This window comes from Cloeon dipterum, chromosome 4 (assembly GCF_949628265.1).
Source record: "Cloeon dipterum chromosome 4, ieCloDipt1.1, whole genome shotgun sequence".
Taxonomy (NCBI): Eukaryota; Metazoa; Arthropoda; class Insecta; order Ephemeroptera; family Baetidae; genus Cloeon; species Cloeon dipterum.
Genome location: NC_088789.1, coordinates 20,504,397 through 20,519,379, shown reverse-complemented (window position 1 = coordinate 20,519,379; position 14,983 = coordinate 20,504,397). Strand labels below are relative to the sequence as shown.

General features: G+C 37.8%; 3 protein-coding genes across 3 annotated transcripts in view; 2 read left to right on the top strand and 1 right to left on the bottom strand.

Moving 5' to 3' along the window:
- The window catches only part of LOC135941772 (uncharacterized), a 73,818-nt gene that overhangs the window by 14,571 nt on the left and 44,264 nt on the right, over window positions 1-14,983 (bottom strand). The window lies entirely within an intron of this gene.
- Window positions 3,765-8,621, top strand: LOC135943923 (cuticle protein 64-like). The gene is made up of 2 exons (XM_065490593.1): window positions 3,765-4,052; window positions 6,976-8,621. The coding sequence occupies exons 1-2, from the start codon at window positions 4,020-4,022 to the stop codon at window positions 7,369-7,371; spliced, it is 429 nt and encodes a 142-aa protein (XP_065346665.1). The 5' UTR covers window positions 3,765-4,019; the 3' UTR covers window positions 7,372-8,621.
- Window positions 11,456-13,630, top strand: LOC135943614 (keratin-associated protein 19-2-like). Its single transcript, XM_065490244.1, has 3 exons — window positions 11,456-11,728; window positions 11,790-11,913; window positions 13,000-13,630. Exons 1-3 carry the CDS (start codon window positions 11,714-11,716, stop codon window positions 13,458-13,460), a joined length of 600 nt encoding a protein of 199 aa, XP_065346316.1. The 5' UTR covers window positions 11,456-11,713; the 3' UTR covers window positions 13,461-13,630.

Sequence of the window (14,983 nt, the reverse complement as noted above, 5' to 3'; positions counted from 1 at the left end):
GGAAGAAATATGAAAATTTCCCCTTCAAGTAATTAATATAGTTACAGAAGGATTTGAACGCAGGTTTATTCAATTATCTTAAAAAGTTCACGGCTCTGCACTATGCTTTATTATGAATTTAATTTTGCTACTTGTGATATCTCTGAAATAGTGTGTGGTTAAATTGGAGCGGGAAAAATTACATTTTTCAGCAGGTATACAGATATTGCTTTTGCCGCTTGAAAAGCATATCCAGACTTGGGAATTTAGGTAATTTTTCAACCAAAGCGTTGACTGTATTGTAATCAATTTCTTGGAGTTATTTTTTTTCAGATAAAACAGAGAGTCCGTCTTTAAGTGGAAGTGGAACTTTTCAAAACAACAATGAAAGACATTTCGTATTGTTGGATGTAGCAAGGGGATCAATGATTTCATTAATTGTTTTAACAGCAGTTTGTCTCTGCAATGGGCAAACAATTCTTTATAAATTTTTGGTGGCTGTAAATTAATCAGTGAATATTCAAATATAATAAAAACCTTTTGCTTGCTGATTCATAAAAAGTCCTAATTAAGTGTTAATGTTAGACCACTTGTTAAAACCAGCCCCTTGGAACTGGAGGCTCAAGGTGCAAATTCCGCAACTCAAAGAGAAACTGAGTAGCACAATTTGCTATTCCTGATTTGTGCTCAATTGCGCGTATGTATGTACATACTGTGTCATTCATTGTATGCAATGAAAGTAGATAGGCAGCGACCACGTGTGTGCACGCCTCTGCCTCCGCTGTTATTATTATTTACCAACTCGCAACTCGCATATAGACGGCCAGCCACACGCACGTACTCTCCCCGACCGCGGTGGGTAATAAATGCGTTATACATCTCACCCAGCCGGCGATATTAAATTATAATCGTCTTGGGCGCAATTACATAGCATTCCTGCAATTGGGAAATGCTGTTAAGACGCGGAATGAAAATTATATATTCACGTCTCATTTCCTTGGAGCTCTCTCTAGTAATAAAAGCTATATCGCGGGGCCCATTAGGAAAGCAATGAATATAAAAATTGGTCGTAATTTGTTGCAAAACCTTTTTGCACAGCGTGAGCGCAGCAGCGGTTTGAAAAGTTGTCAAGTGGAATTAAGATGTGAGGCAAAAAAGGCGTGCATTACGCAGGCGTCGGTATCAATATCACATCAAAAATCATAAAAGCAGACTTGTAAAACTGGTGACACTTTTTTTCATTAACGCCGTGCGCGCGATAATTGCAGTGTAATTTGACCCACTTACCTTAATTATTAATCCGACGCGCCGAAAAGCAGCAGCGTGTGGCGCCCGCTACCTTTTTAATTGCCCAATCGGCGAATTAACCGCCGATTAATTAGCAGCAGCGCTCGTAAATCAGGACCCCGTTTTTCTGATTTATCTGCTCCAATGCGAGCCGCTTTTGTGCGCCACGAATCGAATCTGTATTAATAATTGGCCCTACAGATTGCGTTTCCAACTGCTCAGGGTTTCCATTACTGCAGCCACTTGGCCACCCGCAAAATGTCACGGCTGCTATGTTTACCAGAGTAGTGCAGAGCCGTTTATTTATTTCATATAGTTCAATAAGTAGGCTGGGAATTATCTAGGTTTTTTTTTGGGGGGGGGGGGGGGTGGCGACTTTCAACATATTTTAACTAACAATTTTGAGCTCCGAATTATTTCTGTATAAATTAAAAAATAATAGCAAATAAAACTTAGGGTGATTTCCTTTCTCTTTTGAGAATTAATGGAACCCTTTTTTAATCATACCGCAGCACCTTATTTTTTTATAAACTTCTTGCATTACCATAAAAACAAACAAGACGGGAATTTTTCAACGTTGCAAAGATGATTGAATGATTTGAAATTCTTATAGCCACAAAAGCCATAGAATATAAATGAAAATAATTGATAAAAAAAACTTGAACCAATACGAGGGCAATTCTAATTAAATTATAAGTAACTACAACAAATCTTACTTTCGAAAAACTGTTCCGCTTGAGGGAGAAATTTCATAGCTGTGGCAATTTTTTCAAGTCAATTTTGTATTGAATTGTTTTAAAGGGTATGATAGGTTCTTTTTGCTCTTAAGTAACAAGTTTGCAGGTTTTGCAATAGAGTAAAGATTAGCCATTTTGTCATTTACACCGGATATTAAAAGAACTAACCCGTTAACGTAGCTAATATGGGTGTGAATAGTTCAAAAGTATTTATTTATTTCAAACAAAATTACTGCGCGATATAAACTACACATTAATGACCTCCAAAAACCATAAAAATAGACTGCGAACTTTCCTAAACCAGACTATTTTGCTCAACCAAACAGATTAAAAATTTTATGGGGCTATTAACAAGCTGCCCCTCTGAGACTGAATAAAATTAATCTTCTATTGAAAATAAAATTAGACACCTATTTTTTCAATGACCTAAATTTACATAGCAAGTAGTGGTATTCCATCAAATATATATTATACATCAGTTTGGGACTCTCATTTTATTTTGTGGTTAATTGTTAGTTAGGTGATTACAAGGTTGATATAATTTGTACTAGCAAATTTTACAGTTCTTCAGTGTAGAAATTACTTGTATTTATATGAGAAATTTGTTAATAGGAGTATATAATATATTTAATTTTAAGTTAAAATAGTGTGTTGGATTTAGTTAAGATTCCTGACAAATGGTGTTAATTTATTTTGAATGTGAAAATTAGTTTTTACTTAACTTATCAGCTTATTAAATTTGGAAAATTTGCGATTTCATTAAGAGTCATAAAAGCCGTCTTTTTCATTGTTGGTTTTTGTTAGAGAAAGATGAGTGTTTAAATGGTACAATGAATTTATTATATTGTGAAACGATTTCAATCAAACAGCGAAAACTGTTTCCATTTCGAAAATTTAGTTCATAATTCGCACACCGTTGGATAGAGTAATAAAAATGAAGCAAAAAATATTTGACAGTTATAACCATATAATTTTCCTAGAAATTGGGCAAAATTTAACTATTACCAAGTCCCAAATAATTTTAATTGTTGTTACTCAGCATCTATCCACTTGAAATAAATAGTAATAAATCTGACTTGAATTGACCAATTCCGGTCATGTTTGCAAAGCAACAACACAGCATGAATTAGGGATGTACCGCACAGAAACTTGTAAGGCAAGATTTCTCTCTCCTCAGAGACGAACAAAGAATTAATTTTTTCCCATCGTCCATTGAGAGTTGCAACTTCTTCCAAGCCGCTGCTTGTTTTGCAATTACAAGTGCCGTAATTTCATTCTTCTGTAAACACGAATGTCTCGTCTCACACCCATGGAGAAAAAGCGTTGCGCAAAAGCAGGCGAAAAAGCCCTCGCCCGGCGCCGGTCTCTTTTGCCGCTTTTGCCGAGCGCGCGCGGCAATAAAAAGAGAAGGACGGGGAATAAAAGTAAATACACACACACACTCACACATAGTGTGCAGCGTGCTTTCAAAAGTTGGGTCCAAACACGTTTATTGTCCGCGCAGAGACTCGCAATAAAGCAATAAATAAATCGGTGCATGCTCACACAATGCAATTAGCCTGCACCTGCTCCGAATTCGCGAATTCCCAAGTCGTCGGCAGTGCGGATTAATTATCATGCAAATGATATTCAGCGCCAAACAAAGAGAAGCTCGCACCTCACAATCAGTTCACCGAAAAATTTCGCGAGCGAGCCAAAAGCTGTCGGCCGGAGGAATGCGCGCGGCCCAAAAGTTCAGTGGCCGTGGAAAAGCGGGCGGCGAAACGCAGGGGGCGCCGCGCGGCGCAGTGGTGGCGCCGGCACAGGAATTTCGGGCGATTTGGGGTCAAGGTCGGTGACCAGTGGGCAAAGTGGGCGTGGCCGCGAGTGGGCCAGTGGAGAGCGCCAAGTGGAGAGCAGAAAGGCCGCAGCCGCCGTCGCAGCTGGAGCAGCAAATGTGCTGAGCGAGATCTCGTCTCGAGCCGAAAACGCACCGACCGACAGACCGACCACCAGCTGCTCTGCTTTCTCCATGCGATGCGCCTCATGCATGTGCAGCTCGTCCTCCTGGTGAGCACCGACAACACACGATTTCTTCCCCTGAGACGAAATTTCACCCCCTTGCTTTCAAGGAAGTCCAAATTCCAGCTCCGATTTGTTAGCCACAAAATTGTAAATTTAATTTTTTATTTTAAATTTGTATCCAAGAGTTTGAAAAGGCTATTTGTTTTGTTTCATCATGTCTAAAATTAATTTTAAAATTTATTAATTGCGAAATTTTTCTTGCCAGTGCATTAAACTATTTTTGAGGATTGAGTTAAAGCCAAAATTACCAAGGTATATAGTGCTGTATTTTTTTTTTAGAAAAGTGGCTCGAAAGTTAATATGCTTACCAAATGGTGAAGACTGTCTCCTTACTTGAAATCTCATTTTATTTCACAACACGGAATTTCCCCTAAAAGTGCAACTCACCATTGGATACACCTCTATAAGTCTGTCAAAAAATATGGCCAAGCGCTGTAAATTTTGGAGAAAGTTAGTAAAATTTGAATTCTAATTGTTGCAGGCCCTATTTTGATTATTGCACGTTATAGAATTTGCTTTTGTTTGATCGTCTGCATATTGTGGCCAACATTAAAAATAATTTTCAACTGCACCTCTGCAGAAATCCAATTAACTTTAAGAAAATTCTGTTAACAAATTTTAATTCCTCATTGGGGTTGATGTTGGGTCCTCCCTTGTGACGCGGCTAGCAAGAATACTAGAAGAGAAGACAGTTTTGTGTGAAAGTGCCGAGATTGTTACTTCATCAGAAGATCTGCTGGATGCCATGACCTTTTTAACAACACTAGCTATTACGTGTGTTTTATGTTCGTGTTTTCAGCAACAAAACGTTGGTGCGCGGCCAACGAATCTTGAGTCAGTTAGTGCGGAATTGTTGTTATCTCCCCGTGCCCGTGCTCTCGAACATTTAGGATAATATATTCCGTAACAAATTGAAAATTCTGCATACAAACAAATAGCCGCGCGCCGATACCCTTGAGGCGCAGAGCATAAAATTTTATTAACATGACACAACAATTTTGAGAGCGGACGTACACCACAAACGGGCCTAGTTCGAAATCGGGGACATGCACTCGCGCGCGCAGATCATTCGAAAACTGCTTCTGAGATCGCGTCTCGAGTCTGGATCGAGTCTAGACACTTGCATTGCGTAGGTTATCATTTTTCTGTTTTGCATAAAGTGACTAGAGTTGTGCAAATGCTTGGCTCTTCCAGAGGTTGCTGCTGCTACGTCACAACAAACTTTGAAATAATTTATTATTTGGGTGTCCTTAAAGAGAATGAGGGTTAATAAGGCAGAATTATTCATGCATCAATATTCGTATAGTCATATTCAAATTTGTGACGATAGGAACGAGTTGGTTTATATTTCGAAAGATTTTGATGAATGGCTAATTTCATTAGGACGTGCGTTATTTTCTCAGAAAGGAAAAGACGATGCCTAAAGGCATCCAATTTTTCACTCGTGATGAAGATTTAAAACGCTTGTGATAAATCACTATCTCATTTTTCACTTGGAGACTTCAACTCAAGAAGTGCTCTAAATCTGCTCATGCCATAAAAAAGTAGAGTGATTTAAAGCTTTTTTAAAAGCAAAATTTGAATAAGCTAACAATTTCGGATAGTTTAATTACTGCCTTTTAGACCAGAAGGTAAGAATTTACCTCTAATTGAATTTGATACCAAATAACGCGTTATTAAGTAGAGAAAAAATATAAAAATGTTCTGTCCATAGCACTTATATGTAAATTTTAGGCGTCATTTTACATTATATGATGGTTGCGAGCAAGTATAGTGTACAGGCCAAATAATCGCCTGCCTTCGTCACGAAGATAAGTTTCAAATTTCAACCGTTATTGCATCATCACCACCGTTCAGTCTATGGTGCTAAACTTGATATTTTTATGATCAACTTGGCCAACTGGATGGTTAGCTTTTTGGTTCAGTAAAAACTACCTAACCGGTGAAAAACATTAAACAATCTCTTCGTTGTTGAATTCTTAATTAAAGTGTGGCAGCGGCGACTGCTTCTGACAAAGGGTTGGATTTTAATTCTTGAATTGACTGCTGAGCGATTTTTGCAACGCTAAAATTTGCGCTTCATTGAATGATTCTATTATATACATCATCTGGTTCTGACAATATTGCAACTAGTCTAGGAAAATGTTAATTTAATTTTCATTAAAGAGGATTGATATTGCAAAATCCTGGAAAATCGTTGTTTCCAATGCATGAACTCGTCCCTTAGGAGTCAGGAGTTAAGGCTAAAATTGACCTGTAATTATGTAAATTTTTTGGAAAAGTGGCTGTAAAGTGAGCATGCTGCTGTCTCCCTTACTTGAAATCTGATTTTATTTCAAAACAAAGAGCTTCCTAAAAGGTTTCATACGCTGTTGAACATATCTCGACGAGAGGAATCGAAATCTGCCAAGAAAATGTGGCCAAGCGCTGTAAATTTGAGAGAAAATTTGAATTTTTACTGAAAGAAATATCTTTTTTGATTATTAAAAATTGTAGAACAAATTACATCGATCAACTGCTATTGCTTCCAACAGTTCAAATAATTTCCAATAATTGACGCCCTGTATCAATCCAATTTAAACAATATAAGAAATAATAATTTAGCAGTTGATGAACCGCCCAAACATTGAGGTTAGAGAAAAATAATCTCGTGTCATTAAAGGTTCCTGACTGTCTGTAAACTAATTAATTTATTTCCTGTAAACCATTCTTAAAACTCTCAATGTTATCATATAGCATCAACTGGAAAATGAATTACAGTACTATACCTGTTCCATCTCGATATATCAAGCGCAACACCCATAACACTAATTACAAGCAAACTAAAACATTAATCACGACGCCAACAACTCATTGTGTGTTACACAGTAAATAAATCTTCTCATGTTAAATTTTCTCTCTTTTACAGACGCTGTGGGCGTTAGGGGACTCGCTGATCGTGGCGGCGCCGGCCAAGGACAGCAAGCAAACGAAGCTGCTGGTGCTGCTGACGGCGGCTCCGGCGGCGCCGCACGCAGCCGCGGCGGCGATCGTGGCGCAGCACGTGCTGCCGGCGGCCGTGTCGACGACGTCGCTGCGGCACGTGCACAACGCTGCGGAGACGACGCACACGATGACCGAGATCCACCACCACGCGTTGCCGCACCCAGCCTCCTCTGTGAACGGCCACTCGCTGGGCTACGGCGGTGGCACGCCACTCGTCGCCCTGCATGCCAACCTCTATACTTTGCACGTCGGCGGCTTTGGCGTTGGTCTGCACGTCGGTGGCCACGGACACGGCCACGGCTACTTCGCTCTCATCTGACGCACGAGCGTGTGATTTTTTAGTGATCTGATCGGATTGTGCAAACCGAAAGTGAGATTGTGATTCTACTTGTAAAATGCTGCTGAACACTGGCTTGGCAAAATTAGTCAAATCGCCTGCTTTGATTGATTTTTTGACCATCAAAGAAGCACTGGAATTTCAATTTTGACAGAACCAATAGACTCCTGAGGATTGAATTAAGCTAGGTAGACGAATAACTCAACTAGTTCATCAATCTGGTGAAAATTCGTGACAAAAATCTGTGGAAATAACGTGATAAACCAGAAAACCAATCAGAGAACGGAAAGGTTTTCTTATCGACGGCAGCGACACAGTGACAAAAGTCTGGCTGTTAGTTGCTCTGGCTGTTGATGTGTCGCTGCCATCGCTACGCCAAACAGCCAATCAGAGGACCTCTCCTTTCTCTCATTGTTCGCCATTCTTCTGGACTTTATACTAGTTTCAAAAAAGAAGTAACGGTTTTTTACATTTCCACCAATTTTCGGCATTGCATCAGTGCAATTCGGTTGCCCAACCGAATTCGACCCTAAGGAATCGACTGAAAGTGTCAAAAAGTAAATTCCAGCGCTACTTTAATATGAGCTCTACCCAGAGATCAATTCCTTATAGGACCTTCCAATCCTAAAATTGTTGAAAGTTCTAATGTTTTTACTTGGATTTATACTGATTAATTTAATTAAAGGCTGAGTGTTCCCCCAGTAAAAACACCCAAGAAAAGTAGCGATACACGATCGATTTCCATCTCTCTTTCTTGAGGTGTGTCGTTCTTTTTCCTGGGTGTTTCCCGCCTTTAAGCCCCGGTCTGAGTGATACTGTGTAAAATTTTAAGATTAATTTCAAATCTCGAATTTTTCCAAGCCATGGTTAAATTGTCATCCTCTCATTTGTCACCATCCGAAATTTCACCCTATCAGCTATACATATAACACGCTTATTTCCCCACTCCCTGGCCCCCAATGCTTTTATTGTCATCGACCTTCTTCCTTTATTAAAAGTATAGAAAAAGAGAGTGAAGTGTGTTTTGAGCGTGAAATCCTCGCCGGCGGGTGTTGCGAGGAATTCGACTACTAATTTATTTCTGTGTAACTGCATGCTGATTCATTGTTTCATTGATCGACTTTTAGCCAAAAACCATTTAGTAGTGTGTTGTAAATAAATAGATTTAGACTGTTAGCGCTTAAATTGATCAATAAATTTAACTTCTTGTTAAGAGCAGAAGAAAAAAAACACTGCACACGGCTTTTACTGCAATAAACCTGCTCTCATCGTCGAAATTTTTCACAGTAATTGGCATTCCCGTGTCAGAGAAATGGGCGAGTCATTCAATTAAGAAGAGAGCCCACCAGTTTTGTTTGTTGGAGGTACCGACCACGAGCCTATAAATCTCTTGGTTCACTTCACTAATTAAAAGTTTTAATGGCTTTTTCGAAATTCTGCACTCTGTTGCCTAACCGGATTGCACCTTCTTCTCTTTTCTGCCACCAAGTTTGAGCTCTATAAAATATTCTTTTAGTTTGTTCATATCAAAGTATACATTTTAAATTTCTTATTTTTACTTTAAATAGTTATATCAAAAATTAATTTATTACATTTGATGTAAATAAATCACAAAAGTTGATATTATTAAATACAATTTTTTTTCGATATCTAAAATTATTTAATTTAAAACGGCAGGCGAATTGGAACAATTTAAAATAACATTTATATGTGTAACTAGTCGAGCATTATCTTTGAATTGTCAATTTTAAAATCTTATTGAGTAGCAAAGCTCCATTATTAAATTAAAAGCACGCAACTGAAAAAATATGGGAAATCTTTCACCTATCTCTAGGACGACGCAGAACAAGTGAACACATTTTAAATCTTTATGTGGTTAAATTGAACTGAAATTCAAACTTAAAATCTTACTTTAAGTAAAAATTCATTGGTAAAGAACACTGCACGTGATTTATTTTTTAAAATATTAATAATGTCGTTAAGAGCAATTTTTATTTCATGCGCGTAGCTCCATTTATAGCTTCTCACAATATCAATCACGTCTGGGACAGGCGAGTGAGAAAATACTTTTGAGTCGCGGTGCCAATAATTGCAGATCTCGTGATTCAGATCACAGAATCAACGGAGAGGGAGGGGCCGCGCTCCGCAGTCGCCGCGTATACTGTTAGGAATTTTTGGGCAAACCAAACGCAGGTACGCGCACAGATCGAGCAACTAGCTACTTAGCTAGCAACAAGTGACGCTGGCAGAAAAGCAATTAAACGTTGCGTGCATCAGATAACAGGGAGCGGCACCGCTCACGCCGCCTCCCCCGCCGCCTCCAAGGCCACTTTCACTGCTGCCCCCGTCAGCGTTTGCAACCGGCGTGACACACGAGCGTTGCGGAAGGCATAAAAATAAGACGAGTCTGCCGCTGGGCCTTTCAAACTTTATTTTTTGAATTTTGGGGCCATGTAAAATTAAATCTAACTGTTGAACTGTACATTAAAACGTAAAAAGTGCTCTGAAAGGTGGTTTATGGTCCAAATCAAGCATAATGTCCAGGAAAGATATACAGTTCTTGCATTAATATGAGGATCTTGATGAAATTTATTTACTGAAACTAGGTCCAATTTGGCAGAAAACATCATTTAGAAAAACCAGAATTCCCAAATTTGCTGGTTTTACGGGCACTTTAATTTTTGAGCTCGGAGAAAAAATTTGAACATCGTTGAACTCATCTCATCAAGCAGTTTAACTACTGCTGTTCTCAAAGTGGTAGGTCAAATAAAAAGGTCACTAAAATAAAAATTTCGAGAAGGAACTCTTGAAAATGAGCATATTGAATTTTTAATTCTGATATCGCCATATCTTGAAATGTGTGATTAAGTTCAAATCTGGAATGGCGTTTTGCTTGAATTTTTTATTAAAAGAAATATGAAAACTACAAAATTGTGCTTTTTTTGGATTTTTTTCACAAAACAAATATCAGCTTCTAATAGTCAGATTTAAAACACTGAACACCCGCTAGACTAACCTTAAATCTTAACCTCACCTAGATAGTTGAAGCAGCCAACCCTTCAAACCCCTTTATGCAGCCTTGACATGTAAAATTTTATAATTTTTGTTGCGGTTTGAACATAAAAGTGCAACGTGAATAAATTGAAGTGGGGGAATAACTTTATTCGCTGCTGCGTTAGTGTTTAGATCACCCTAAAACTTCTACTTATGAGTGCATGGATAGGATGTGCATCAAGATTCGAGTAGTTTGCAGTTTTTGTAAATGCAGCTCTTGGAACCTGAGACATATAGTTCCACCTCTAGATATTTTAAGTAAAGTCAATGGGTGTCAATCCTTTTCAGCTCCAACAAAAAAGGAAAAATTCATTTTTTACAGGTTAGGTGCAAATGACGCGACTAAGCGTGCATACAATTGAAAACGGCTCAAATTCAGTTTGATTAATGATCAATCTTGAGGGCTTGTAAGGTTAAAACAATCTAGTCCTGAGCATCCACACAAATTTAATTTTTAAACCATAATTAAATTTTAATTTTCTTTTAAATTTTGAACAAAAATTCATGTTTTAAAACACTTCTTTGCAAACCAAGGTTGATCATTTTTAAATAATTCATTTTCTATTTTACATTTGACTGTATTTATTATTTTAATTTAAAAATATCTAATGAACTTTGAATTCACTTCATATACGTTTACTTTAGAAAATAATACATAGCCCTTGACCAAAAAAATGGACTTTGATTGGATTTATTCGAGGCAAAAGACCAGTTGAAAAAAAATCAATAATGATTGGCGCGAAACGCAAGCCACGCGCTCACTTCCATGTCTTTAATTAACGAAAGACGCTGGCTGCTCTCATCTGCGATTGCGATGATTGGAAATGTAAAGAAGGAAATGCGACACGTTGTGAGAGAACAAACACACAGCTCGCATGAAATAGACACCACAAGAACGCCCTCGATCCGTTTCCCTTCCCGCATACGCGCGAGTGCATCTCACTCTCGGAGCCTTTTACCCGGCAACATTGCAGTTTGGAAAGGCAGCACCACAGACAGCGTTAATTATTGGAAAATTATTTTTGCTGCGAGGAGAAGTCGCACCAGCTGGATAAATGCGAAAATCGCCCGTCACAACGCACGTCTCTTGTATGCCTCTTCCGAAACTGAAAGTTCGAAATGCTTTTTCACACAAGTGGCCACCTTTGACGGATGGTTCATAATTGCCAGCGACTCATTTTCATGCAAATGAACCGCCTGACTGAGAGAATAAAACGGGCCGACGAAAGTGTCAACTTGCCAGTTGGTGATAATATTTTTTAAAGCGAACATGTATTTGTGGTTGGTGCGTATGTTCGCTTTCGACAGGATTATTTTTCACAACGGATTACTGTGCATGGTTTCAGCTTTTGTCTGCTGCGTCCGCGCTTGCCGTCGTGACAGCCGAAGAAACGGTGATCACTCCGGTCACTCCTGGTAGTGCTGAACCTGTGGCGTCCGAGAGCAAACTCAAGAGGAGCATTGGAGGAGGTATTTGATAGAAAATTATTTTTATAATTTATAAATGGTTATTTGCACGTTATTTATGATTTTTTTTTAATTATTTCGTGTTGCGTACATTTTTCACATTGTTATTAGTGAAAAGTCAAAATTCTTGTATAAAATTTAGACAATCTTAAGTGCTTCTTTCGTTGGCATTATTTGTCAACAATTTTATTTTTGAAACTAAAAACAAACTGGTTTGTAACTTTAGCAACGTAATTTGATTTTTTTTTATTTAAAATAGATCAAGAGCTTCTATTTTATTTTTGTTTTGATTTATTTTTAAACTAATAATTTTTGACAATCATAATAAATGATGTCAAATAAAAATACTCATCACTCTGACAGATTCTGAGGCATTTATCATATCATGATGGAAAACAAATATATTTTTATATTTTTGTCAGAGTAGGAAATAAGTTGAAAGTCAGTAACTTGACATTTATAGAAATATAGTCTCTTGATCTGATTGCCGCACCGGAATATTCATCCTAGAAGAGTTATATTATTCTTATATAAATATAAAATAAGAGTAATAAGACACTAATAAACCTGCGCGCTCACGAGTAAATAACCAGCTATATAATAATTTTTTACATCTCAAGTTGATAATTTCCAATTGTAGATTCAGGTTGATCGACTGTTTTTACAAAAAAAAAGTTTCGAATCATTTTAATTGGCAGAAAATCGGCTGCACGAATCATTGCACAAAAACGTTTTTCCTGTTTTGAAGATTTAAAAGTTGCACCATTTGTACTAGAATTATCTTAATTATGTTGTAAAATCATTGCATTCATTTGCTGACAACAGACTACTCAAATTACCATTTACGATTTCGCATCAGAGTAATATTTGAATTTTTATGACATTGCCATGAATCAAAAAGTGTCTGATTTTTCTTCAAAGCTGGAATATTTTCCGTTTAAATCCATCTCAAAGTCAGAGCCAAATTTTATTTGTTATTACCATTAATTAATATTCCTTTTTTAGAATTTTCAAAAGGCTCTCCGCAATATCTCCATTTTAAAAATACATTTAATATCGATGAGTGAGAACCCTGATATTCAATTTCAGGCCTGGGGTACACTGGTTACTACAATGGCGGCGGCCTGGGCAGCTACGGAGCCTGGAATAACGACTACCCCGGCTTGGGCTACAGTTCCTACAGTTACGGCTCCGGGTCCGGCGGCTACGGCCGCGGCGTGGGCAGCTACGGAGGCTACGGACTGTTCAGAGGCCTCAACGACGGCTCGTACGGCGGCTCATACGGCGGCCTCGGAAGCTACGGCGGCCTTGGAAGCTACGGCGGCCTTGGTAGCTATGGTGGGTATGGAGGCTACGGTGGCAGCAGGGGCTACGGCTACGGCAGCCAGGGGCTCGGCTACGGAGGCTCCTTGGGCGAGCTCTTCGGGGGACTTGGAGGCGGCAGCTATGGAGGCGGCTATGGAGGTGGCGGCTATGGAGGCGGCTACGGTGGAGGACTCGGCGGCTACTACGGTGGAGCCTACGCCAAATCATCGTACCTGTACGGATAAATCACGGAATATTTTTTGTTTCTTCGGTTTGTGATTTGGTGTCTGTCCTGTTAATAACAACGCTAAAGAGAGCAATGTGCATAAAATGCTTGTGATAAATTGCATGGTTGTAAAATAAACGTGTATGAGCTATATCATAACTCAATAAAATTAATATATTACAATATTAATTTGTGTTGTTTGCTTTCTATAAAAGACGAAAATTAAATAAATAAATAATATAAATAACCCTAAGTTGGAATAAAAAAATGGAATGTTAAGAGGATGCTGCCAAGTAACGAATTGTTTAAACTTCTAGAAATTATAAAAATTGCATGAATTCAAATTTTTAGAGAGTATCAAAGGAGAAAAAATCAGACTATTTTACAAAAATTTAAATCATACAAAATCTCACTTTACTGATTTTTGCTAACAAAAATATTTTTGTCTCTTTATCCATCTTGAAATATACCTTCTTGTTTGTATATATATAAATTTTGCTTTACATAACTGAAAAATTTAAAGAGAATTTATTTTTAATTTAATTTAAAAATCTCTAAATTAAATTTGAAAATGCAAATTTGAAGCCATTTAAACCACTCCTAAAATCGTCCGTGTAGCCATCTTAAACTGAAAAAGCGTCTACATTTTCATCTATAAATAATCTAAGACCATCTATATCGGCTAAATGAACAAATTAAAATCACCTTTTTTGGAGAGAACAGAAATTAAAAATTTAAATTAACGCTGCAAGATTTTAAACAAATGTATTAACAAAAGACTGTCTGGAATCGTTTAAAAGATAAATTTTCTGCTAAAACTATAGGCAAAAAGTATTTCTTAATTTTTCTTTAAATATATAAACACCGTGTTAATTTAAAAACTATTTGTAACTCAGGTAATTAACCTCCACATTTGCAAAATCACGTCATTTTTTGGCCCTTGTTCAACCTTCCCCGCGCACTTTTTTGACATTTTGAAACGTTCGCGGAAAATAGCACGAAGATGACACATTCGGTGACCTTTGTCTCAAAAGTCAAACGTTTTGACATGTAAGGTGCATCCTGCTCGGGCTTGTCAGACGAAGCACTGACCCAATTCACCTGCGGTGGGAAACCTTGCATTTTCGACACTACTCGCGATTAATTAAAGCAGAAATAAAGTGTGTACGCGCAATAATTTCGCAGGAATGTGCTGTTGCTGTTGGCGTCGCCCAGCGTCGTGCTGCTAATTTGACACCACCTGCCGCCAAAAATCGCTCGGCAAGATTTGATCACGATAATTGATCGGAAATTCCTCCGCCAGCGCCGAAATCTCTGCTGTGTAATTGCTCGGCGTTAATCGCTCTCAGTCCAATTTCAGCCGATTGGATGTCGCAACAAGTGTAAAACTAAAAAAGAATAAATAAAAGAATAAATGTAAAATTAAATTCGGAATTCAAATTTTTACTATTTAATTTAGAATTCTAAGCATTTTTTTAATAAAATATTTAAAAATAATTTTGTTATTTAGTTTAAAATGCGTATTAAAGAGGCAAAATAAAA

Bases quoted from the DNA above. Each gene is read 5' to 3' on its own strand.
- LOC135943923 (XM_065490593.1), top strand. From the start codon at position 4,020: ATGCGCCTCATGCATGTGCAGCTCGTCCTCCTG. The intron at 4,053-6,975 runs GTGAGCACCGAC...TCTCTTTTACAG, and splicing joins ATGTGCAGCTCGTCCTCCTG to ACGCTGTGGGCGTTAGGGGA.
- LOC135943614 (XM_065490244.1), top strand. The intron at 11,914-12,999 runs GTATTTGATAGA...ATTCAATTTCAG, and splicing joins CAAGAGGAGCATTGGAGGAG to GCCTGGGGTACACTGGTTAC.